This window comes from Mesoplodon mirus (genome assembly GCF_964341445.2).
Source record: "Mesoplodon mirus genome assembly, chromosome: 7".
NCBI classification, from domain to species: Eukaryota; Metazoa; Chordata; class Mammalia; order Artiodactyla; family Ziphiidae; genus Mesoplodon; species Mesoplodon mirus.
The window spans coordinates 54714148-54740985 of record NC_138983.1 but is presented as its reverse complement, the minus strand read 5'-3'; the positions used below and the strand labels follow the sequence as shown (position 1 = coordinate 54740985).

General features: G+C 38.1%; 1 protein-coding gene across 3 annotated transcripts in view; it reads left to right on the top strand.

The window, feature by feature from the left end:
• Positions 1 to 26838, top strand: part of UVRAG (UV radiation resistance associated) — a 315157-nt gene that overhangs the window by 17358 nt on the left and 270961 nt on the right. Inside the window, exons 2-4 of one of the 3 annotated variants that reach the window (XM_082628357.1) lie at positions 9367 to 9484; positions 10916 to 11005; positions 17365 to 17399. In XM_082628357.1, the coding sequence (XP_082484483.1) occupies positions 9367 to 9484; positions 10916 to 11005; positions 17365 to 17399 (243 nt within the window). The remainder of the gene's footprint in view (positions 1 to 9366; positions 9485 to 10915; positions 11006 to 17364; positions 17400 to 26838) is intronic. The other 2 variants (XM_082628358.1, XM_082628359.1) reach the window with 2 other exon arrangements.

Below are 26838 nucleotides of genomic sequence, written 5' to 3'. Positions count from 1 at the left end.
ACTTTGTGATCTGTGCCAATTTTAGTGTAGTTTTAAGTTGCATTTCTCTTATGAGTGAGGTTGAGAATCTTTTCTTGTTTAAGTGCTATTTGTATTTTCTGTGAATTAATCTGTTAATATTCTTTGTCGGTTTTTCTGTTGGGTGGTTGGACTTTTTGTTCTATGAACTCTTTATTTGATTTTTGGCTGCACCTCACGGCTTGCGGGATCTTAGTTCCCCGACCAGGGATTGAACCCAGGCTCCTGACGGTGAAAGCGCCGAGTCCTAACCACGGACCACCAGGGAATTCCCATATGAACTCTTTATGTTTTAGTGAAATTGTCTTTGTTATATGAATTAAAATCTTTTTGTTAGGTTTTTTTTCCTTTGATTTTGCATATGCTAGTTTTTGTCATGCATAATTTAAAAACATTTTATATAGTAAATTTTATTGATTTTTTTTTTCTTTTTATAGCTTCAGAGTTTTATGTCATTCTTAGACCTTTGAGGTTATAAAATAATTCTTCATGGTTTCTTTTGATACTTTTATGCTTTAATTATTTACATTTGAATATTTTTAAACCATCTGGGATTTGATATAAGGTATAGGCTATGTTTCTTGTATATATACATATTTCTTTTCTTTCCTTCCCTTTCCCTTTCCTGATGGCTACTCTATTGCCCTAACACCTTTATTGATTAGTTCGTATATCTCTAGAGGTCCTTTAACTCCTTTATTTCTTTTATCAATCTTCTCTTTGTCCTCAACCATATCCATTATCTGGTTAGTCTCCCCATTAAGCCCATTTTTGTCTTTGTGCTCTTATATAGTCTTATCCTTTCTTTCTGTTCTTATTGATATTACTTTAAAACTTTTTTTATTATGGAAATTTCAATGAATAAAGAAATATAATATATATTTTATATGTAAACCTGTATTGAAATGCATACATACAGGGTGGGATGTAATAAACTCCCAGGTACCTATTACCTGTTATTGGTAATAACTATCAGTAACTATCACTTCATGTGATAGGTAACTATCACTTCATCACTTCACATCTTATTTTATCTATATACCTAACTAACAATACTTGTCCTCCCTCCCTCACCCCAATTATTTTGCAGCAAATTACAGGCACGATACTACTTTTAACACTTGGACCATTGAAGCTGTCTTCTGTCTTGCAGTTTTTATCCTCCAGGTCATCCTGTGTAATTCTGTGTCTTTCTTCTGTCTTACATTTCTAAAATAACAGTTTTTTAATTAAACGGTCTTTGAAAGTATATGTTGGATACTTTTACCTCAAACTGGCTTTTTCATGTGCCCAAACTCCGGTTCTTTAGAAAGATTACATACTCTGAAACTAGGGAATGTCATGTTTGTATCCCCACAGTTCCTAGCAGAGTCTGTAAAGGAAATAACAGCAAGTAAAATAGAAGAAAGGGGAATGAGAGAGGGAGGATGAGAGAGACATACATGGAGAACAATACTAGATCTGTCACTACAAAGGCCTGTTTCTTAGAGCAGCACTGCCCAGAGGAAACATGGGAGAAAAAGGACAAGTTTGGACTTCCTACCAAGATTGGGGTGAATGGGGTAGAGATTAAAACAAAAAAACAAAAAAACCCAGAGCCAAAATGTATAAGAAATGTAGGAAGTTCAGAGACATAGATAATTTTGTCTTGTCTTGTGGAGAAGCCTGTTAGTGCATAGTAAATGACTGAATTAAATTCTAGGACTTATTTGAACTTGAGTGAGAGGAGAGTTAATGTCAAAATAAGCGCTTTGGTTCCAAGGTTGTGTAATTTGTGTCAGAGAAAGTTCTCAGTTAGGAACAGGGGCTATAAAGTTTTTATGAGAGATCAGAGTTGGTGGTTTGTTTGTTTAAATCTGTAACATTGGGTGTTGGCACCATCTGCTTTCTATCCAGCAGCATCTAGTTTTAAAGCATTTCTGTGTTCTTCAAAAGTTTTCACAGTGAGTCTTTCAGCTGGGATCGAGAGATTAGAAAAAATAGTTAGGTGATTGAGACTGCTATAATATAGAAGGGGCTTTTGTATTTTTTAAAAAGACTGACCTAATTTATCAAGCTTAAATTCTTGATTTGGTAATTCAACATTTTTACCTTCCGTGGAAATGTGGAAAACTAGTTTTCTCCCAGGTTTGCTTTTGTTGTCCCTCAAAAAAGTGTACCAAAGTAGCAGTAATCTGACTTAACCTGGGCCTTAATTCTTCCATGCCAGTTAGCCTGGCCCCAGGCTGAGAATAAATGCCTGACCTGAAAAAAAACTGAACTGAAAATAGGAAAGGGAACGGTATTCAGAACAAGTTTGACTACATTTCCAAATCAAATGCTACTTTAAAACTTCTCATAACTCAGTGAGTATCTACATTAGGGGTCAGCAAACTGTGGCCAGCGGTCACTGGTTTTTTATAACAACTGATGAAATAAGAAAGGTTTTGACATCGTTAAAGGATTACAGACAAGCAAACAAAAACCCAAAGAATTTGCGGAGACAGGATGCACCCTGAAAATCTTGAAATATTTACTTTCTGTTCCTTTTAGAACAAGTTGACCAACCCATGATCTATATCATTCAGGGTATATAGTAGTATTTTTTTTTTTTTTTTTACTTGTCAGTAGAGACCTAGTCTTGGAGCAGGGGTGTCCAGTGGAAGAGGAACTAAGTTTCGCTCTACCTCCTTTTAGGTAAATAGGATGGATCTTTTTTTTTTTTTTTTTTGCGGTACACGGGCCTCTCACTGTTGCGACCTCTCCCGTTGCGGAGCACAGGCTCCGGACGCGCAGGCTCAGCAGCCATGGCTCATGGGCCCAGCTGCTCCGCGGCATGTGGGATCTTCCCAGACCGGGGCACGAACCCGTGTCCCCTGCATCGGCAGGCGGACTCTCAACCACTGCGCCACCAGGGAAGCCCCTATAGTAGTATTTATTTATGTGGACATTTAAAATTTCTTGTTCTTTTGTTTGTGTTTCATGTTAGCACCTTGTTTTTGTAAGGGTTATGCAATTTTCCATTGTGTGAATATACCACAGTTTGAGTGGTTATTCGGTTTTTGCTTGTATAGCCCATATTTGCACACATTTTTGTGATTTGTGGAATTTCTTGGTCAAATATTATGTGCAGTTTAAAATTTGGTAATTGTTGATAAATCACTGTCCTTCCAAAATGGACCATTTTATATTTTCCCCAACATTATTTTCCTTACTAGCATCAACCCTGACAGAGACTGAAATGGTTTGGTTAAACCAATCAGATAGATCTCTTTGTTTTCTATTGCTGAGTAACAAACAAAAAATTTAGTGGCTTAAAACATCATCATTTATTTTGCTCATGAATATGCAGTTTGGTTCGGGCTTGGTGGGAACAACTTGTCTGTGCTTTACTTGATGTCATTTCTGGCGTCTCAAAGGCTGGGTACTGAAATGGTCACTTGCGTGTCTGGTTATAGCTGGGATCTCTCAGCTGGGGCTGAGGAGAACACCTGCAAAGTCTTTTCCACTTGGCTGCTTGGCATCCTCACAGTGGGGTGACTGGATTCTGAGGAAGAGCATCCTGTAAAGAGGACCAGGTAATTTTATGATTTAGCTTCAGAAGTCACATGGCATTATTTCTTCCATAGTCACAGGCCTGCCCTCATTTAAGGGAGAGGGAACATAGACGCCACTTCGTCAAGGAGGAGTGGCAGCAATACATTGTAAGAGAGCACGTGGGATGTGATGTATCGGCGCGGCCATTCTTTGGAAACTACAGTCTCCACAAGCTGGAACATTTGTTTTGGTGTGCATATCTTTATGAGTGGGATTATACATCTTTTCATATGGTTATTGACCATTTCCAGTTCTTTTTCGGTGGCTGCCTTTTTGTATCCTTTGCCCCCCTTTCTATCGGACTATAGATTATTGATTATATTATTGATTTGTAATAGCTCTTGTAGACTAAGCAAATTAGACTCAAAATTTGTTTAGAAGATACGTCACCGTGGTCTTGGGAGTCATAAAAGGTGCGTGGGATTATAGCTTAGTTTGGTGATGGTGGGGATTTGTGGAGTCATTATATTTAAGAAACACAGTTACTCTTGTTTTTTAAGCAAGGGGTACAGGGAAGGAGGGTGCATGATAGCCATTTCTTCCTCCTTCTGTTGACCATCAGCCTCCCTGAGTCACTCTCCAGCAGTGACGAGGAACAAGATCAAGGACACCACATTTCTCTTTGGTCATTATTATACCTCAGAAACCAGGAAGTTTTAGATACCAGCCAGGGAAAGGTAATATTTGGGAGGAACATAGAACACCAATGGTGCACCTTACTACTGAAAATTGCTTTGGTTTTCTTTTAGTTCTGGGGTGTGTTTTGACTTGCTGTCCACCAAGGTTAAGTTCAAAATTATATCAACAAAAATGGAGTGACCCACCAAAATTACCATTTTCTAAAATATGGAGATATTTAACAAAATAAAACATTTCTTTGTACTTTGCCTCTAAATTAGAATGTTCTCTTCATCTACTAACCTGTTAATGGGATAAATTATTTTTTTAATTAATTAATTAATTTTTAAAATTTATTTTATTTTATTTTATTATTATTATTATTATTTTTGCGGTACGTGGGCCTCTCACCGTTGTGGCCTCTCCTGTTGCGGAGCACAGGCTCCGAACGCGCAGGCTCAGCGGCCACGGCTCATGGGCCCAGCCGCTCCGCGGCATGTGGGATCTTCCCAGACCGGGGCACAAACCTGTGTCCCCTGCATCGGCAGGTGGGCTCTCAACCACTGCGCCACCAGGGAAGCCCCTAAAATTTATTTTATTTTTGACTGCGTTGGGTCTTCCTTGCTGCACACGGGCTTTCTCTAGTTGTGGCGAGCGGGGGCTACTCTTTATTGTGGTGCGTGGACTTCTCATTGCGGTGGCTTCTCTTGTTGTGGAGCATGGTCTCTAGGTGCTCGGGCTTCAGTAGTTGCAGTGCGTGGGCTCAATAGTTGTGGCTCGCAGACTCTAGAGCGCAGGCTCAGTAGTTGTGGTGCACGGGCTTAGTTGCTCTGCAGCATGTGGGATCTTCCTGGATCAGGGATCAAACCCGTGTCCCCTGCATTGGCAGGCGGATTCTTAACCACTGTGCCACTAGGGAAGCCCCGGGATAAATTCTTGATAAACAGTTATGATGTAAGTCTTCTCTCTTGTTGTAATCTTTGTTAGTTTTATAGGGACTGGATATGTCATTATACAGTAGTTCTCATTTTAGGTATGGTTTGATCCAGAGACAAATTCTGTTGCCAGGACTTTTTTACTTTTATTTTTTTAATTGAAGTATAGTTGATTTACAATATCAATTTCAGGTGTACAGCACAGTGATTCAGTATTTTTACAGATTACACTCCATTAATAGCTATAATGGCTATAATTCCCTGTGCTCTACACTATATCCTTGTTGCTTATCTATTTTATGCATAGTAGTTTGTATCTCTTAATCCCTTACCTCTGTCTTGCTCCACATCCCTGCACTCTGCTGTCTTACTTGCTGTTTTCATTTCACTGTGGTGGAAAGATGACTGCCAGCATCTCTAGTCCCATGTCCTTTCCAGGTTCTTGGCCAGTAGGGGGAAAAAAACCTCTCAACAATTTAATTTCTGGGTTTTCCAGGATCCTAATCATGTGTTATGGGCAGGGGGATGGAATGTGCTGATTGGCCTGATCTGAGTCACGCGACCCTCCTTGGAGTTGGAGGTGGAGTTAATTCTACAGGAAGTATTATATAGATTGATAGCAGAGGAGAGTGGTTCTACAAAGGAATATCTGAGGGGTTTTTTGTTTGTTTGTTTGTTTGTTTTTGTTTTTTGTTTCTTAAACCAAATAGGTGCTGGGCAGGGCAAAACAAAACAAAACAAATAAAAGCAAAGCAAAAAATTATTTAATCTACTGTTATGTTTTAAAGCAGTTTTCTAAGAGCATTAGTACTGTTAACAAGAAAAACCAACCATTTTAGATTCTTTAGAGGCACCAGTTTACAATCATACTAATGAGTAATGCTTACTTTTTTACTTAAGCAAATGTTTCAGATCTACAACATATGGCAGTTAAGTCTTGTTTTAGAATTTATACTTGAGAGATTTGTAAAAGAAAAAAGTTAAGGGATTTAGGATCCTACTGGTCTTTTACCCACTGCCAACATTGCAGGTAGCAGAGTTGTGCTCTAGCTACATCTATCAATCCTCCAAATCAAAGCTGAGTAAGAAGATTTAATTTTATTTGTTAGTGAACGTTTTTAACCTTTATATAGAATGTTTTATAGGCAGTGTTTCAAAGACATTAAAGCCATGTTAATTCCAACTTAAAAATTAAAATCTATTCAGCTTTAGTTTTGGAGATAGGTGTTTTTAGAGCACAACTTGGATGCCTAAAGCTACTGCTGTAGAAAGATATGCAAAGAGCTTTTTATAACTGTGAAAGCTTAGAGCTTTGAGAAAGTATAAGGAGATTGGCTGGTAAAGAAGCTGCATGGAATGTTATCTTAATTATCTTAAGTAATTCCAGGGCTTCCCTGGTGGCGCAGTGGTTGAGAGTCCGCCTGCCGATGCAGGGGACACGGGTTCGTGCCCCGGTCCGGGAGGATCCCACATGCCGCGGAGCGGCTGGGCCTGTGAGCCATGGCCGCTGAGCCTGCGCATCCGGAGCCTGTGCTCCGCAACGGGAGAGGCCACAACAGTGAGAGGCCCGCGTACCGCCAAAAAAAAAAAAAAAAGAGTAATTCCAAAGTCTGTGTAAATTTTAATTACTCAGTATTTTTACTTTTCTAAGATAATTCAGTCAGTTTAGATAATAAGACAGATTTGAATTTAACTATCTTTAGATGGGCCATTGAAGAGATAATCTGATATTTAATTTCTGTTTAGACAAGGTCTAAAGCAGTGTATTTATGCTAGGTGGTGCCACCAGGCCACGAACTACCGCTAGATTGTATACCCTGGAGCAGTTAAAGGTAGATGAGTGCTGAGGATTTGTTGTAGTCCAGAAGCACTGCTAAGATTTGAGCCCCCTTTCAGTTCTGAGGTCCATTCTTAGGTGTGAAGTGCTCTCTATACTCCCACCATCTCGTGGGTGGGCGTCAGAATCCACTAAGGGTTCCAGGCCACTCAGGTTCATTGCAAGGCCTAGGTCATACCAAGGCCTTCTTGACTGGGTTAATTCACTGGACGTATATTAATTCAGTCAAAAACCATTTATTGTGTTCCTGCTATTTGCTAGGTACTCATCTAGATGCTGGAGATACAACAGTAAATAAAATAAAGTCTCTCCTTTATAGAACTTATAGTCTAGTTGGGGAAGATTGACAAATATCTGGAACTATCCGTAATTCTATATTAGATATGATTATACATTGTTTTGTTCAAGTATAGATGTTCTGGGGAACTGAGAACCAGAGAGGATCCTTTAGGTCACCTTGATTTCTTTAATATTTCCTTGGATCATAGGGTAATATTTCAGGCAAAGGTGGGTGATATAGCCTAAGGCTGGTGGTAATTTTTGGTATTGCTATTGTATTTTGGACTAGGTTTGGTTGATTTAAACTTTTTCTTATTTATTTAACTTTATTTTTTGATTATGTAAATCATTCTTATGGTACAGAAGTTAAAACCACATAAATAAGTATCAGGGAAGTCTTGCTTTTATCTCTATTCCCTCCAACCTGTTCTCAACCCCATAGGTAGTAATTTTTCTGCGTTTCTGGTTTAACCTCCCAGTGTTTCTTTTTAATTGCATTAAAAAGAAACAGTTCAGTTAGAGAATCAGGATGGAGGAATCTTCTCTCCTTAACTTTGAAGCATAAATGGATTTCCTTAAAGAGAGTAGTATTCTAGATTAAGGGGCTAGCATTAGCAAAAGCATGGAGCTAGGACCATGCATGATCTTTTTCATGGAACCTTAAGCAGTCATGTGTGACTAAGGGGTTGGGTATGTGGAAGATCTAGTGGGCAGTAAGGATAGGTTATGGAGAGGTCGGATTGCACAAGGCTTTGAAAGGAATAATGGGAAGTTTGTACTTTATGCTGGAGGCTTTGGGTAATGTTTTCAGGTTTTTGAATAGAGGACCAAGATTGGAATCTTACGGCAGAATAGATGTGATTGTTGTGTATAGGCAATTAATAGTTCCTGTCAATTTAAAATCTTGACTGAGAAGGTTGATGAATAATATATAGTAGAAGGAAATAGTTGCTGTAATCCAGGGTGTGAAATGGAAACCTTTGGCAGATTATAGAAATATAAGTCTTTTAGAGTAAGCCCTAGGAACTTTTTGTAAGTACATTTGGGGCTTTTCGTATTAAACAAATTTATTAGACAATAACCTTCTCTGTCAAAGAATCTTAATATCTAGATTGGGAGAAAGGATTGGGTTGGTATGTGCATGGAAGGGAAGAACTGAACTTTTCTGGCTGACTGCACATGTAATTGAAGATGAACTTAGCAAAGTGGGCTTTCAGCCTGAAGGGAGAGCTTTAAGCATATTTTAAAACTGAGCCCGTGGTTTCTATTTTTAAGTCTCTGAAAATAATGATCTGACACAGGGAACTAGCTTTTGAGAATGAATCTGTTGTGCTTAGACTTCAGCATTGCCAACTTTTCCTCTTTTTGATATGAGATGATTTGGCTATCCCTTAAGTTATCTTATATTTTTGTTGATTTCTACTGTTGCTTATGGAGCTTTGCCTTTCCAACACTTGTGACTCCAAGTAATTCATGCATCCTAGTTGGAGAAATTGTTGGGAAGGAGGCCTGATTAGGAAATAGGGGCTGGTTAACTGCTGGTCAAGTGAGAATTTAAGCTGACAACAGTTGGGTTGGTTACTGGCTGGATGGAGTGAACAGTGAGTTATTGCTTTTGTTTTTTGGCTTCGGCTTCTTTTCCTGGTTGTAATAGATGATCTGGCGTCAGACTGAGCTAGCAACAGAGGTGTATGTATGTAATAATGGCTGATTTTCTGTTGGTATGAGGTGGACCTTGCATGTCTACCAGCATCCTTCCGAAGGGAAAAAAAGCAAATTACTATTATACTTAGTTTATGTTCCAGGAAATACTAATGCTATTCTACAGGTATATAGCATTGATATAACATATATGCTTTTCAAGAATGTTTCATATCTGTTATTTCATGCTCCCAACAACCTTGTAAATGATATAGGGCAGGAATAGTTCCTGTTCGACAGAAGAGATGCTGAGGCATAAATAAGAGACTGGGTTAAGGTTGCTGGCTCAACAAATAAACGACTGAGACAACTTACTGTATTTTATGTTTGAATTGTAACTTTCAGAAAGCTTTATAGGAGGAAAAAGCTGAATATTCCTCTTTTTTTGTTATTATTTTTCAGCGACGTCTTAGACATCTTCGGAACATTGCTGCCCGGAACATTGTTAATAGGAATGGCCATCAACTCCTTGATACCTACTTCACACTTCACTTGTGTAACACTGAAAAGGTATATAAAGGTAAGGGAATCTGGACTTGCCACCCACAGATCGTGGCATCTCATTTTTATTCTTCTGTAACACAAATGATTCTCAGTGCCTCTTGCTGGTATTGCTTATTAGAAAGCTAAGTTGTCATGCTGTCTGAAAATATTTCATGAGCAGTTGTTATACATATTGAAGAAACATGTCTTTTGGATAGTTCTTTCAGATAACTAAGACTTACATTGATAAATTTATCATTCCCTTATGAATGTTGACGTTTAATATCTGTATTCCAGTAGCTGTCATTTAAAATAGGCTATTTGATGGGACTTCCCTGGTGGTGCAGTGGATAAGACTCCGTGTTCCCAATGCAGGGGGCCCAGGTTGGATCCCTGTTCAGGGAACTAGATCCCACATGCATGCCACAACTAAGAGTTCACATGCCACAACCAAGGAGGTGGCGAGCCACAACTAAGACCTGGCTCAACCAAAAAATAAATAAATAAATAAAATAACTAAAACTTAAAAAATATTTTTTTAATTTATAAAAAAAAAAGGTTATTTGAGGGACTTCCCTGGCAGTCCAGTAGTTAAGACTTTGCCTTCCAATGCTGGGGGTGTGGGTTCGATCGCTGGTGGGTGAGCTAAGATCCCACATGCTTCGCGGCCAAAAAACCAAAACATAAAATGGAAACAATATTGTACCAAATTCAATAAAGACTTTGTAAATGGTCCACATCAAAAAAATCTTAAAGAAAACAAGTAAATAAAATAGGTTATTTGAGTCCAGTATCCAGAACTAATTCGCTTTTCTTTAAAATATAATTGATTCCTTTAGTATTATGGTAAAATATGGACCTAGTTCATATCTTCTCATATCTGTACTACTTTGTGTATATGGGGTCATTTTTAGAAGAATAGCATGGTTTCTTTGATTTCAGTTCCACATTGAAATGTGGATTCTTCCATAAGTGATAATTCTAAGAGTACATCAGATATTTGATTCAAAATCACAAGCATCTTTTGAATACATATTGGATGAAAGGTACTTTGATATAATCAGTTGACCTGTGTTGGATGCTGTAAGAGAGGAACCATGGTATAAGGACAGGAATATTGGATTAGGATTGAAACTACATTGATACTAGTGCTAGCTATTTCAGCTAGTATATAAGTATATACTAGCTGTATACTATACACTAAAGTAGCTATATGCTAGCTATGTGTTTTTTGGACAGAGATCATGGCTTTTTTAGCCTCACTTTTCCCATTTGTAAAGTGGAGATAATGAGGTCTTAAGAAGTCAGGCAAGACAGATTTTCATGAGGATCAGCTGAGATAAGGTGGTAACACTTGGTAACATGTGAGTAAAGGTCTATTTATATTAATAAAAGGTGGCATTATTTTAATTTTTTTCTTTTTTTTGGCCGTGCTGCATGGCATGTGGGATCTTAATTCCCCGACCAGGAATCGAACCCGTGCCCCCTACATTAGAAGCACGGAGTCTTAACCACTGGATCGCCAGGGAAGTCCCAGATGGCATTATTTTAAAAAGAGGTACTAAGGACTTATTTGAATTCTGTCCTGTGGCAAAGATGAAAAATTCAAATGACATTTTATGTTTTTGGTTTTAATTACTTTTAAAAATTGTTATTAAAGCAGTAGTTGTTTAACAACTTTTTTCTTTTTTAAATTTCAATACCAGTATATGCTAATTTAAAAATTTAATCAGAAATTATATAGAGTAGAACCCCCCCTTCATATACAAATGACATTAAAGTAATTTCGAAGGGTAAAAAAAAGGACTCTAAATTCTGCCATTTTTACATAGTTTTATTTCATTCTTACTTTTGATTCTAACCATTGCATATTTTTAAAACAATTGTATTAATCTGAACGAGTAACACTAGCTACTATAACAAATACCACAAGTCACTCAGTGACTTGACATAATAAATTTCTTAAACACTAAGTTCAATGTAGGTGCTTTTTTTCCAATAATAATTATAAGTATTTATTAAGAAGTAAGGAAATTTAGACTTAAATCTAAAGTCTCCCAGTTCTTGAGCAGCAAACGATAGCTAGAAAGCAGGCTTTTCACAAGTATAATCAATTCTTCAATTTATTTGCTTTTCACTTTTCACTGGAAGGCATAATGTGGTTTGCAGAAGCAGACAAATATTTATTTATTTATTAGCATTTAAACATATTATCTAATTTATTTATGTTTTAACATCTTTATTGGAGTATAATTGCTTTACAGTGTTGTGTTAGTTTCTGCTGTATAACAAAGTGAATCAGCTATATGTATACATATATCCCCATATCTCCTCCCTCTTGCGTCTCCCTCCCACCCTCCCTATCCCACTCCTCTAGGTGGTCACAAAGCACGGAGCTGATGTCCTGTGCTATTCGACTGCTTTCCACTAGCTATCTGTTTTAATGTAGGTATTCTTGATCAGACATTGGCTTGGCAGCTGTCCTCTAAGTGGTGACTCAGGTATCCAGGCTCCTTCTATTTTGGAATGATGCTTCTTATATGACAAAAGCAAGGGATTATTTGAAGGAGATTTTTTTTTTTTCTTTCGATACGCGGGCCTCTCACTGTTGTGGCCTCTCCCGTTGCGGAGCACAGGCTCCGGACGCGCAGGCTCAGCGGCCATGGCTCACGGGCCCAGCCACTCCACGGCATGTGGGATCTTCCCAGACCAGGGCCCGAACCCGTGTTCCCTGCATCGGCAGGCGGACTCTCAACCACTGCGCCACCAGGGAAGCCCCGAGGGAGATTTTTTTAATGGAAATGGTCCACATGAATTCCACGACATTCCATTAGCTGTATATCAGTTGTGTCATCCTTTTTAGATGAACAGGGGACTGAGAAATGTTGTCTTCCTATGTGTCCAGAAGAAAAATGAAAGTTTGGTCACTATTTGTTCGAAGGATGTAAGCATTTTTGCAGATCTTAATGCGTTTGGTCTGCTTCTTACTAATTGGTTTTATCACTAGTAATATATGACAGTACTTAACATTTTTGATAGGTTTCTATATAATCAGTTCTTGGTTATTATCTTGGTTAGAACTTCTGTGTCCTTGCTCCATTGTTATGTCTGATAATAGTTACTAATATTGAACTTGGTACATTTTAGGTATTTGGTAAATGATAGCAATTATTATTGGAATTGTAATGTTAACAAGCGTAATAGTAGTTTCCAAAAAGAGTAGTTATGGGACTGGTTGATGACCATGATGTTGAAAACTTGTCTAAGAGGGGACTTCCCTGGTGGTCCAGTGGGTGAGACTCCATTCTCCCAATGCAGAGGGCCCGGGTTTGATCCCTGGTTGGGGAACTAGATCCTGCATGCATGCATGCCACAATTAAGAAGTCTGCATGCCCCAACAAAGATCCCGCATGCCACAACTAAGACCCTGCACAGCCAAAATAAATAAATAAAAATATTAAAAAAGGAAAAAAAACTTGTCTAAGAGATACGATGAAAGCAAAGTGATTTTTTTTTGTTCCTTTTTTTTTTGTCTTCTTCTCTAGCTCTGTTTATTTCTTGAGCTTAGAAGTTATTATGGACTGTTTCTTGAAGTTATTTCAATAAAATGATTGTTAACACAGGGAATAGTTGGTTTCAGACCACAGGGAAGTCCCGTGTCTAGTAGTGGTATTTAGTCTGTCACTAACTGGCAAGCCCTTTGACTAGGGCATTTAGTTCCTCTTGTGTGCCGTTAGCTAATTTATCTCTAAAATGAGAGGACTGATGACTTCTGAGGCTTCCTACTGCTCCAAAATGTCATGGTTGAATGAAGTCTATTATGTCTTCTTTTTGGGCCCACATGTTATGCTCTGTAACTTTTAACTACCATAGGAGGAGCAGGAAGCTCTTTCCTTAGTAAACTAATTAATACCACCTTATGTTCTTGGACCTGTGATGATAAACATGAATATTCAGTGCATGATCATTATGTGGCCCTTGGTGTAGGATGACCACGACGGAAGGCCTATGGGCTTTTCTTACAAAGACACCTGTACCACCTGTCTAGTGGCATCATTTCTCAGTTTCAACAGAAGTTTTTTTTTTAATTAGAAGAATATTTGAAATGCTGATTTCTAAGTTATTCTTTTATTTCAGCTGAATTCACAGGAGAGCATAAGAAGTTACATGTGAGTTTTTTTGATTTTTGACATTTTTTTAATGCTCTTAGGAGATGGTCTATTTTTCAGGTAGTTCAAATTGAACACCATTTGTTACATTCCCAGAGAACAAAGCTTTGTGTTAATGGATGAGGAGCTAGGTTCTAATCCTGGTTCCCTCTTAAACTTGGAAGTTTTGTAAAATCAAGTTTGTTCTTCAGCCACAGTTATTTTCTCACCCATGAAATGTGAGCGCCTGTCCTTTCCTGGAATACCAACCACTTATTTTGAATACATCAGAAGACAACCTCTTTATAATCCAATTTGGTGATCTCATGAATGTCTCATAGTTTTAAATATCGCTTATCACCCTAACAACTCACAAATGTATATCTTTAGCTTCAGGCTCCCCCCTGAACTCATGCTCCTGTATTCAGTTGCCTACTCTACATTTCCATTTGGAGTCTAGTAGATACCTTAAACTTGATATATTCAGCATTGAGATTCTGATGTTCCAGCTCTGATCTACCTCCTGTATTCGTCCTTTTATCAGAAAATGACAACTCTATCCTTCTATTTCCTTGGCCAAAAACCTTGGAATCATCCTGGATTGTCCTCTTTTATATTCCACATTCCATCTTTCAGCAAATACTTTTGGTTCTTACTACCAAAATGTATCCATAATCTTTTCCCTTCTTACTACCTCCAAACCACTATCATCTCTTGCCTGAGTTTGTTGAAGTAGACTTCTAACAGGTCTGCCTGCCCACTCACTCTTTCTAGTGTGATCTCAACCGAGAGCCTATTAAAATCAAAGTGAGGTCATGTTATTCCTCCCCTCAAAACCCTCCAGTGGCTTCTCATTTCATTCAGAGTAAAAGCCAAAGTTCTTTTGGTTTCCTAGGCCTTTCATGATATGGCCGTCTGTGACCTCCTTCTACTCTTCTAGTTGTCTCTGTTCCCACCCAACTGCCCTTGTTGCTGTTCCTTGAATTCATCAAGTTGACTTCAGTTTAAAGGCCTCTGCACTGGCTGTTTCTTTGGCCTGGGCACTCTTTCCTCCTGAGAGCCACATGACTAGCTCCTCTGCCTTCTTTCAGGTCTTTAATCCAAATGTTTTCTCAGAGAAACTCTCCTTGATCACTGGCTAACCCCTTTTAAAAATTGTGACTATTCTCCTCTCTGTCTTTTGTGCTTTATTTTTCTCCACAATACTCCAGATTGTCTGACATAACTGTATGTTTAATTATTTGGCTAACGCGTGTCCTCTTCACCAGAATGTAAGCTCCATATGGGCAGAAATTTTTAGGTCAGTTTTGTTCACTGCACTATTTCCAGTACTTGGAACAATACTTGGCACAAAGTAAGCCCCCAAATATTTTCATTTAACTTTTTGACTAGCTAATGCTGTCCATGGTTCAAAATATATATATAAAGGTTTATATTAAAATCTTGCTTTCACCTGTCCCATCTCCCTAGTTTTTCACCCCACCGTTGTTTATCTTTACTGAGATTCCTTATGCAAATGCAAGTAAAAATAGTACCAAATTTTATATATTATATATATATATATATATATATATATATATCTGTGCCTTGTATTTTTTTTTTTGCGGTACGCGGGCCTCTCACTGTTGTGGCCTCTCCCGTTGCGGAGCACAGGCTCCGGACGCGCAGGCTCAGCAGCCATGGCTTACGCGCCCAGCCGCTCTGCGGCATGTGGGATCTTCCCGGACCGGGACACGAACCCGTGTCCCCTGCATCGGCAGGCGGACTCTCAACAACTGTGCCACCAGGGAAGCCCCATATGTACATTTATGTAGTCAATTTATGATTGGCATTGGTTAACCATTTGGGAAAAAATGAAAAGAATAATACTTAGGGTTGCCTAGTGTTAAGTGGGATTGTAAAGTGGTACAATATTTTTAGAGAACAATTTGGCAATATCTATCAAATTCAAACTGTATTTTTCCTTTTATCTTGCAATTTTACTTTTAAAAGTTTATCTTATAGATTCAAGTGTCTTAGGGTATATATCTTTCAAAGATTAATTTATAATATTACTTGAAATATCCAAAAATTAGCATTAACTTAAATGTTCATCAATAGAAGTTTCCTTTTAAAAACAATTAGAATTTTCCCTTCTCTTAATTAAAATAATTGTTCAAAATAGAAAAATTAGAAAACTGCCAAGCAAAGAATAAAAGTAAGCAGCCTAACCCTATCACCTAAAATAAATGTTGTAAACATAATTGTAAAACTTTGGATCCTGTTGTAAATTCTCTCATAGAACCTGTTTTTTTCACTCATTGTGACTATCTCACCACAAAATAGAATGATTCTTCTTCTTATTATTTATTTTTTAAGGGAAGATAAGCATAGAGTAATGTAGATGGTATGTTTTGTCAAGAAATATTTTAACCAAGAGAGCTTGCCCATAAAAATTTTATATCCAGGTCCACTTTTCCTTTACTGCTTGATGGTTCCCCAACTTCAGTCCTGTGCACTACTTCGACAAGTTTCGCTGTCTTCGAGTTTCATCTATAATGCTGCATACTTAACATATTTTTAAAAGTTAATTATTTCTAAACTCAGGTGTAAGCATAATCTATGAAGTTGTTGATTCAAGAAAAGATTGGTTGAGTGCCTACCCTGTGCCAGGAGTAGTTTTACATGCTGAGGAGACAGCAGTTACACAAAAACAAATGTTACTGTCCTTATGGAGCTTACAATTAGGGGTTGGGTAGATGAGACAGACATTTCAATATGTTAGAAAAAAATAAAGTTTGTTCATGTATCACCTAAAATGGTCTCATATATCAGTGGTATGTGCGTCACCCTTGGAAAATATTGCCCTATAGCAACATAAGGATACAGGGTCCTTGTAGGCTCTGCGTTGACAGAGCACCACGGAAGTGACTTTGGCAGGGTCAGCAGAGGGAATGTTGGAGGGTTGTTAAGAATGTCTGTCTGAACCTCTGACACAGTCTCTCTTTTGTTTGTATCTTCAGGTTTTGTAACATTTACACCGTAAATGAAGGTCTGTAGAATCATGAAATTTTAGTGCTTAGAGGACCTTGATTATTAGTCTGATTGTCAGAATTGTCTAATGAAGAAATGGGCTCAGGGAAATGAGAAGCAGAATGTTAATGACAAGTAGAACTAGAACTTAGGTTCCCTGGTTGCTAGATGAGTGTTCTTTCCATAGTACTACAATGGATAATTATTGGAGATGTTTGAGAAAAACAGAGAGTATAGAATTGTCTGTAGACAATGGCAGTTGGTAAGGGAGAATGAACTCTGAGTTTTTAAGGGCTTACCTTAGAATCTGGGGTAAAAGGAGCCAGTAAGGGAAAAATCACTAAATTAAATCTTAACAGATTTTGACCTTTCTTTACTAATGTTTTTTTCCCTTTAAAACATATAGTTTAAAACAACAAGGTCCTACTGTGTAGCACAGGGAACTATATTCAATATCCTATAATAAACCATAATGGGAAAAGAACATGTATATATATGTACAACTGAATCACTTTGCTATACATCAGAAACTAACACAACATTGTAAATCAACTATCCCTCAGTTAAAAAAAACTTTTATTTAATCATTATTTCTATTTTAATTTAATTTTTTGCAGAGAAATATATGTAGAGAATAGATACCTTGAAAATGTTTTAAGTGTTTTTACTAGAGCATATGTAAAAAAATTTGTAGGATTAAGAGTTAGTGAGCTTATTTTCTTCCACGTCACTTATTGTTCTTTTTCTTCTTTTCCAGAATTTTATAGGAGTGAAGTGATTAAGAATTCCTTGGTAAGTTGGCTTTTTGACAGGTACATATGACTAAGCCTATAACTCCTATTTTAGAAAATGCTGAGACATAAAATAAGTTGAAGTTCAGTTTTGGTATTATGATAATTCTACAGTTAAATCTTCTGCTCAGTTATTGCTTAAATCTTCATTGATTTGTTCATTGTTGTATCTTTAATGCTTAGAGCATGCCTGGAACAAAGTAGGTGCTTGATAAATATTTGCTGAGTGAAATGATATTTTTTCTGTTAAAAACTTGTGTTTTTTTTTTTAACTCATTCTATAATTTTGTCACTTCTATTACTATTGAGTTTTTTTTAAAAAAAATTAATTAATTTTATTTTTGGCTGCGTTGGGTCTTTGTTGCTGCGCACCGGCTTTCTCTAGTTGCAGTGAGCGGGGGCTACTCTTCGTTGCGGTGCATGAGCTTCTCATTGTGGCTTCTCTCATTGTGGAGCATGGGCTCTAGACGTGCGGGCTTCAGTAGTTGTGGCACACGGGCTCAGTAGTTGTGGCTCGTGGGCTCTAGAACGCAGGCTCAGTAGTTGTGGTGCACGGGCTTAGTTACTCCACGGCATGTGGGATCTTCCCGGACCAGGGCTCGGACCCGTGCCCCTGCATTGGCAGGTGGATTCTTAACCACTGCACCACCAGGGAAGTCCCCTGTCGAGGTTTTTAACTATTTGACTTACCAAACATCATAATAAATGATACCTTTGTATGTAGTTCTTAAGTATTTTATGTCTAGGGCCATTGCATAGGCTCCTTCCACTTGTTTTTTGGCGATAGCATTGCTCAGAAAGTTGGAAATGTCCTACTTTTGATAATGGGTACACTAGATATTTGCATAAATGGCTCAATTTATTCGGCCATGTTGATAAAAAGAAGAGCTTTTTGGTACTGATAATATCCTTTTAACAGTCCAAGACCATCCTGGATTTGGCCCCTGTCCACCTTTTCAACCTCATCTGCTAACAGTTTTCCTCACTCATTGTGTTCCAGGCTTACCTCATTTTTCCAGTGCTTCAAACATGCCAGACTTGTCTTGTTCCTTATGCCACAGCACCTGTTTCCCCACTTCTTCACTTGGCTGAATACTCCTTTGAAGTCTGAGCTATGTCACTTCAGCCAGGCCTTCTGTGACTATTCTATCTAAAGTAGTTCCCTTTCCACTCTTTTTTTTTTTTTTTTTGGTTACACGGGCCTCTCACTGTTGTGGCCTCTCCCTCTGTGGAGCACAGACTCCGGACACGCAGGCCCAGCGGTCATGGCTCACGGGCCCAGCCGCTCCGCGGCATGCGGGATCTTCCTGGACTGGGGCACGAACCCACGTCCCCTGCATCGGCAGGCGGACTCCCAACCACTGCGCCACCAGGGAAGCCCCTTTTCCACTCTTTTTTACATCACCCTGTTTTGTTTTTTTTAGAGCATTTGTCACTGTTGGAAACTCTTGTCCATTTATCTATTATCTGTCTCCCACCTACAAGAACGCAAGTTTCATGAGAGCAGGAACCTTGCCAGTCTTGTTCTCCTCTGAAACCCTGGAGTCTAGAATATTGTAGATGCTCAGTGAATATTTGTTAGATGAATAAATGGATATCAGTGATGTGTTATATTTACAGAATCCTTTTACATATGTTGTCTCATTTTGATCCTTAGAACAACTTGTAAGGTAGAGGGGTTAGAGCTTAAGAAACTGACATCCAGAGAGACTCAGTGATTTTTGCAGAGTCACACAACTGAGGGACCAGAACCCCAGGTCCAGACCTTCCATCTTCAAGTCTCTACTACTCTTTCCTCTTCATCAAGCTGTCTTCCCTGCTCAGCTTGCGGGATCTTAGTTTCCCCACCAGGGATTGAACCCGCGCCCTCGGCAGTGAAAATGTAGAGTCCTAACTCCCGGACCACCAGGGAGTTCCCTATATAGGATTTTTTGTTTCAATTTAAATCAAGAGATACATTTTAAATGGCAGACTGAGCACATGTAGTGCCAATAGTGGGCCTGGCTCGAGAGAACTGATACTAAGAACAACTATTTTTAAGGTTGTGCATTTAGAGACAGTGACTCCTGATGACTGCCACCTGGTGGTCAAAGAGTGTAGGACCTTATTCATTTTAACATTTCTAAAGTCAGAATTTATCTTACAGTGGAAGAAAAATGCTTGTTAGAATTGGTGCTAAATTGGAATATGTTAGATGGTAATAAATATAATGGAGTAAAATAAAGCAGTATAATGGAGTATCTGGCAGGGGTGGTTGCTGAATTTCTATGGCAGTCACATAGAAGATCTCATCTGAGCAGACACCTGAAAAAAGTGAGGGAACATACTGTGGACATAAGTGGGGAAGACTGTTTCAGGCCAAGAATCAGGAAAGTATGAAGGTAGGCGTGTACTTGAGGTTTTTAAGGAATGGCTAAGAAGTTAGTATGGCTGGAGTGAAGTGAGTGGTTTGAGATTTTGCTCAGCAAGCATGACAAAGACAGGGGTAAGGGAACTGAGGATCAGGGCAGCAGAGGAAATGACCTGGAGAGACAGCAGGTGATAGTCAAGGGGTGGGTGGCATGAGGATGAGATTTTGGGAGGTAACAAAATTGGAAGCATCTAGTGGACAAGGACCCCCAACTTACTCATTTTTCTGTCTTCCAATGTCCCTAGCACAGTGAAGTCCAGTAAGTATCTACTGCAGTAACTGGAATAATCCACCGTTGATAGGCTGGATGGTGGAGATGTGACTCCAAATGATACATCAGAGTCCTGATTTCTTCTCAGATATATTTAGCATAGAACGATTAATGGTGAATATATAGTTCGACTTTTTTATCTCTGGCTTCAAGCTAACCATACCCTCCAAACCATTTGTTAACTTTAGGGAACTTTTTTTTGGTTCTGGGGAAGTTAGATCCTTAATATTATCAAAGGGCCATTGGTTAATTTAAACAAATAATTGAAGCAATAAGAATGAAAGTAACTAAATTCTCTCAATTGGATTTTGTACATACACAAAAGTAGAGGTGAATCGTGTAATGAACCCACATGCACCATCTTTAACAATTATAAAGTTAGTTATTAGTTTTTTTGTTTTTTTTTTACAAAAAAGGAGTTTTTACTTTTATTAGAAAATTAAAAATCTCGTGGTGGGAGGAAGAAGAGTGATAGCTAGTTCATATGTGTTTTGAAATATCTCTGTATGTGTGTTTCTTTAATAAACAGTTAACTACTCACTTGTGATTCAGGTAGTTTATTGGATGCATTGTATACGTTGTTTCTCATCCTGATAGCAATGCTACAAGGTAGGAGATATTCCTGTTTTATAGTTAAGGAAACCAGGGTTCAGAGAGGTTGAGGAATTTACTCCAGGTCGCAAAGCTGGTGGTGACTGGTAGAACCGATGTTCGAGAGCGCGAGAGCTCTGCTCTTTCACAGCACTGTGCTGCCTCCATTACATCAATGATGGGCCTTGTAAGTGAATAAACAAAGTTCTAGAGCAGCGGTCCCCAACCTTTTTGGCACCAGAGACCAGTTTCTTGGAAGATAGTTTTTCCACGGACTGGGGGGTGGGGGTGGAGGGATGGTTTGGGGATGATTCAAGTGCATTACATTTATTGTGCACTTTATTTCTATTATTATTACATCGTAATATATAATGAAATAATTATACAAGTCACCATAATGCAGAATCGGTGGGAGCCCTAAGCTTGTCTTCCTGCAACTAGATGGTCTCATCCGGGGGTGATGGGAGACAGTGACACCCGAATGTTGCTTATGTATGTTGCTTATGTCCAGTCTACTCCGTAAGATGCAGCTTCATTGTCATTTGCCACTCACTGACAGGGTTTTGATATGAGTCTGCAGGCAGTTGATTTACTATGGTCTCTGTGCAGTCAAACCTCTCTGCTAATGACAATCTGTATTTGCGGCCGCTCCCCAGCACTAGCACCACTGCCTCAGCTCCACCCCAGGTCATCAGGCGTTAGATTCTCATAAGGAATGAGTAACGTAGATCCCCTGCATGCTCAGTTCACAGTAGGGTTTACGTTCCTACGAGAATCTAATGCCACTGCTGATCTGACAGGAGGCGGGGCTCAGGCAGTAATGTGATGTAATGGGGAGCGGCTATAAATATAGATGAAGCTTCACTTGCTTGCCCGATGCTCATCTCCTGCTGTGTGGCCTGGTTCCTAACAGGCCACGGACTGGTACCAGTCTATGGCCTGGGGCTTGGAGAGCATGTATTTTTAGGGAAAACATGTGACAGAGTTATCAGAACCAAAACTTCTGTTGGAATTGTGACTGCCTGAGATATTTTTAAATATTTTTAAATCTTTGGGAAAAAAGTGAACAATATAAATACTTTTTATGAGTTACTGGCCTGAGGGATTCTCAAACAAGTATGTGTTCTAGTTGAATTGTGAATGAATGAATTAACATTTCATCTCTGTGTGTGTGTGTGTGTGTGTGTGTGTGAGAGAGAGAGAGAGAGAGAGAGAGAGAGAGAGAGAGAGAGAGGAGGGAGGGAGGGAGAGGGAGTTGGCTCCTCTTGCTTATGCCATCTTATCTTACCTTGTGTTAAACTCCATCATCATTTTCTAACCTCTGTCTGATCAATTACATAATTTGGAGAGAGTCTAAGATAATTGACACATGCAATTACAGGACCAGGGAAGAACAGGATTCTATGGAAACATGTAGGAGTATCATTTATCTCAGTTTGAGGAGGGTGATTAGGAAAGGTTTCTAACAATAAGCAATTTCTAAGTTGAGACATGAAGGATGAATAAAGGTGAATGAGAGAGGGGGAAGAGAGTTTATTGGGCTGAGGAATAACTACTACTTATAAATTTAGTATGCAATTCCTGAGAGTTATCTTGTATGTTCTGGGAAAATTGGAACAGCTTTTATGAATTCTTAGTCATGTTTCTTGTGACCATACATTTGCTATTGAGTGATAAAAATAGTGATAACTTGTTTGTGTTTTGAAAATTTTCTATATATGTGTGTTTCTTTAATAAATAAGAAGTATCAATTGAGCAGTGTTTTAGAGAAGTTGCCCAGGTAATAAATAATAATTTTAGATTCTCCTGGAGGTAAACTTTTCAAAGCTATAAATATCCTAATATTCTGCCACTGTACTTTCAGTGAATAAGATGCAGGTCCCTAAATGATGTTAGTATACTTGAATAATTTGTTCCATCTAGAAAATGGGCTGATATGTATAGGTTAAATATAAATCAAAATCATCTGGATTAAAAAAATTTTTTAATTATTTTTTTAAAATTTTATTTATTTATTTAACTTTTGGCTGCGTTGGGTCTTCGTTGCTGTGTGCAGGCTTCTTCTAGTTGCGGTGAGCAGGCTTCTCATTGTGGTGGCTTCTCTTGATGTGGAGCACGGGCTCTAGGCGCGCGGGCTTCAGTAGTTGTGGCACGTGGGCTCAGTAGTTGTGGCTTGCGGGCTCTAGAGCACAGGCTCAGTAGTTGTGGTGCATGGGGTTAGTTGCTCCATGGCATGTGGGATCTTTCCGGACCAGGGCTCGAACCCGTGTCCCCTGCATTGGCGGGCGGATTCTTAACCACTGCACCACTCAACCACAAGAAACAACTTCAAAAGACTACTTCCCTTACAAAGGTTTTTAATTAGTTTTAGAATGAAGTATTTAAGAATAACTAATATAATAACTGCCCCCCAAATCATCCCACCCCTTATGCAATATGGCCCTTCAGATATAATCACCAGGTCTTTCTTTTTTTCACTTTGGAAAGGGGTGGTTATTTCATGCTTTTTCTGCTGAGGATTTGAAATTATACTCATTCATATTTTAGAGCACATATATTGATACTTTTGTTGAGAGGTGATCTTACACATAGCGGAGTAAGTGGCTGTCTTTTTAGGTGGTTGTAATCTTCCAACTCCTGCTCTTTAGGCTTTAGGGCCTGAAATGACATCGTGAAGAGATAGCTTTATTTGTTTTACTTCTGTAGGTGCCTCTCTGTAAGATGCTGTATTTTTTCCATTATTGGGTCTTTAAAAATTTTTGTTTTATTACTTTGTATTGAGATATAGCACATATTACAGTAAAGGGCACAAATAATCACCTGATGACTCTTCAAAGGGAACGGATCATTTAACCAGGTCAAGAAGCAGAACATTATCTTGTGTTCTCCCTCTAGTTACTACCTCCTCCCAAAGAGCACCACTATCTTGACCATAGATTAGTTCTGCTTGTTATTGAACTTTTGTATGGCGTATGCTTTTTTGCTTAGCATATTTGTGAGATTCATACACATTATTCATTAATTCTATGTGTACGTGTCCTTTGGTGAATATGTGTATGTATTTCTGTTAGGTATATCATTAGGAGTGGAATTAAGTGCCGGATCATAGGTTATTTTCAGCTTTAGTAGATACTGCTAAATAGTTTTTCAAAGTGTTTGTGCCAGTTACATCCCTATCAGCAGTGTGAGGTTTTTAGTTGCTCCACATTCTTGTCCAAACTTGGTATTATCTGTTTTGAAAATTTTAGCCATTCTGGTGGGATAGTGGTATTGTATTATGATTTTAATTTACATTTCCTCATATACTATTCTGATTGATCACCTTTTCCAGTGTTTATTGGCCGTTTAGATATTCTTTTTAAAATAAATTTTTTGGCCACGCTGTGCAGCATGCGAGGTCTTAGTTTCCTGGGCCGGGGATTGAACCCATGCCCCCTGCAGTGGAAGCACAGAGTCTTAACCACTGGACCACCAGGGAAGTCCCTACATATTCTTTTTTTTTAATTTATATTTTTATTTTTATGAAGTGTCTGTTCTGGAGAAACATGCCAATTAATGCCAATTAAGAATAAACAAATTCTGTGCAAGGATTTGACTTTTTAAAAAATAAGTTTATGGGATGTACTCAATCTAATTTGATAGCTTACGTAGTCCTTTTTTCATGCTTCCTGTTTTTGATTATCTAAGGATTTGTGCAGTTGGTTTGTTGAATTCTCCTCTACCCTGTTATTTCACTCATGCTCTGTGAGTATATAGCTTTTTTGTGATCCCAATTCAGTGTGGAGAGGGACTTCTTGTAGACATGAGTATGGCCTGGGTCTGGGCTTTGAATTATGTTCTTGTCTCCCTTTAAGACTGCCAAAACCAGAACGTCAAGTTTATATAGGTCGGCAAATGCTTTTAAGAGAAAAGCCCTCTAGATTTACACTTTGGGCTCTAGCTTTCCTTTTTGGCTTGGAAAAGCTTTGGTGATGATGGTGGTTATTATTATTTAAAAAATATTTTAGCCAGCATTTTTCATTGTTTTCAGTGGGGTGATTGTCTAGCCTACCATTATCAGAAATGGATGGTTCCCTTCCATTCATTCCTTGGGCCATGTGTTAAATCTAGCCTTGCTGTTTCATAGTTACCCATCATGTTTTACCCAAAATATTATCTTTTCTTATTGCCTGTATTTTTCAATACATTTTTCTAAGAATAACTTTGGCTTCTTAAAATAATTAAGACTACCTTCAAGGAAAAATTTTCTATTATCAAATATTTCAGTGTGTATTTCCTACAAACAAGGACAGTCTCTTACATAATCACATTAAAATGATTAAAATCAGGAAAGTGTAACATTGACACAATACAGTTATTAACCACAGTCCGTCATCCTCCACCCCCAGCTTAATTGAGGTATAGTTGACAAAAATTGTATATATTAAGGTGTACAATGTGATGTTGTGGTATACGTATATATTGTAAAATGATTAACCAAAATTAAGCTAATTAACATACCTATCACCTCATGTAGTTACTGTTTTTTTTTTTTTTTTTGGTAATGAGAACACATTACTCTTAGGAAATTTCAAGTATACAATGTGGTATTATTAACTATAGTTACCATGTTATCATTAGATTTCCAGAATGATTTCATTTTGCAAAACTGCAACTTTGTACGTTTTGGCCAACATCTCCCTGTTTCTCCCAACTTCAACCCCTGGCAACCACCATTACACACCCTGTTTCTATGAGTTTGACTTTTTTAAAAGATTCCACATGTAAGTGATATTATGCAGTATTTGACTTTCTTTTTCTGACTTACTTCACTTATCATACTATGCTTCAGGTTCATCCATGCTGTTGCAAATGGCAGGATTTCCTTTTTTAAGGCTGAATAATATTCCACACATATATATATATATATATGCTACATTTTCTTTATTCAGTCGTCTGTTGATGGACACTTAGGTTGTATCTATATCTTGACTGTTATGAATAATGCTGCAGTGAACATGGGAGTGCTTCTATCTCTAAGACACTGTTTCATTTCCTTTGGATATCTACCCAGAAGAGGGATTACTAGATCATATGGTAGTTCTATTTTAAATTTTTTTGAATTACCTCCATACTGTTTTCCAGCTGGTTGTACCAATTTACATTTCCACCAATGAATTCCTAGTCCTTATTCAGATATTGTCAACTCTCCAGGACTCAATTCAGAATCACTCTGTCTTTAGTTGTCATGTTGCTTTATTCTTCAGTCTGGACGGTTCTTTAGTCTTTTTTGGGGTGTTTTTGACTTCAGCATTTAAAACCATACAGACCAGTTATTTCATAGACTGTCTTTCAATTTGATTGACTGGTGTTTCCTCATGATTAGATTCAGGTTATGCATTTTCGGCAGGAAGACTATAGCTGTAATACTGTATTCTTTTCAGTGCTTTGGTTTGGAAGGCACCTGTTGTTGGTTTGTCCCAATATTGATGTTAACTTTTGTCAGTTGATTAAGGTAGTGCCTGTCAGGTTTCTCCACTGTGAAGTTATAATCTTTCCATTTATAATTAATAAGTGATTTGTTAGGGAGAAACTTTGAGACTTTATATATCCTGCTTCTTATCAACTGTTTGTTTACCAGTTTTAGCATCCATTGGCAATTTTCTCATTCCCATCTTTCAGACTTTTATATTTATTAATTAGCATTCTGTCTTTATTTCCCATTTAATTAATTATTAATTAATTATTAATCTATATCATTATGGATTCAAAGATTCTTATTTTATTCAATGGGTTATAATCCATTGCTGTCATTATTTATTTTGTTGCTTAAATTATCCCACATTGGGTTAGTGAAAGCCCTGTGAATTGATTCCTCTTTCCTTTTGATATGTCCACATCATTCTTTGAGTACTTACTTACATTCTGGCATGAGATGTTCCAGACTCGTTTTGTACTCTTCCTGCCACAGCCCTGGAATCAGTCTCCCCAAGGAACCCTTGGTTCCTTTTAGTGAGAACGCTAATTAGACAGCAAGATCTGAGCATGCTCATTGTTACTAGTGTGCTCATTACTTCTAGACTTTTTAAGGGACTGAGCTAGGAAATACACACACACACACACACACACACACACACACACACACACCCTATATCTATTGCTCTGTCTATCTGTGTATCGATCTATCTT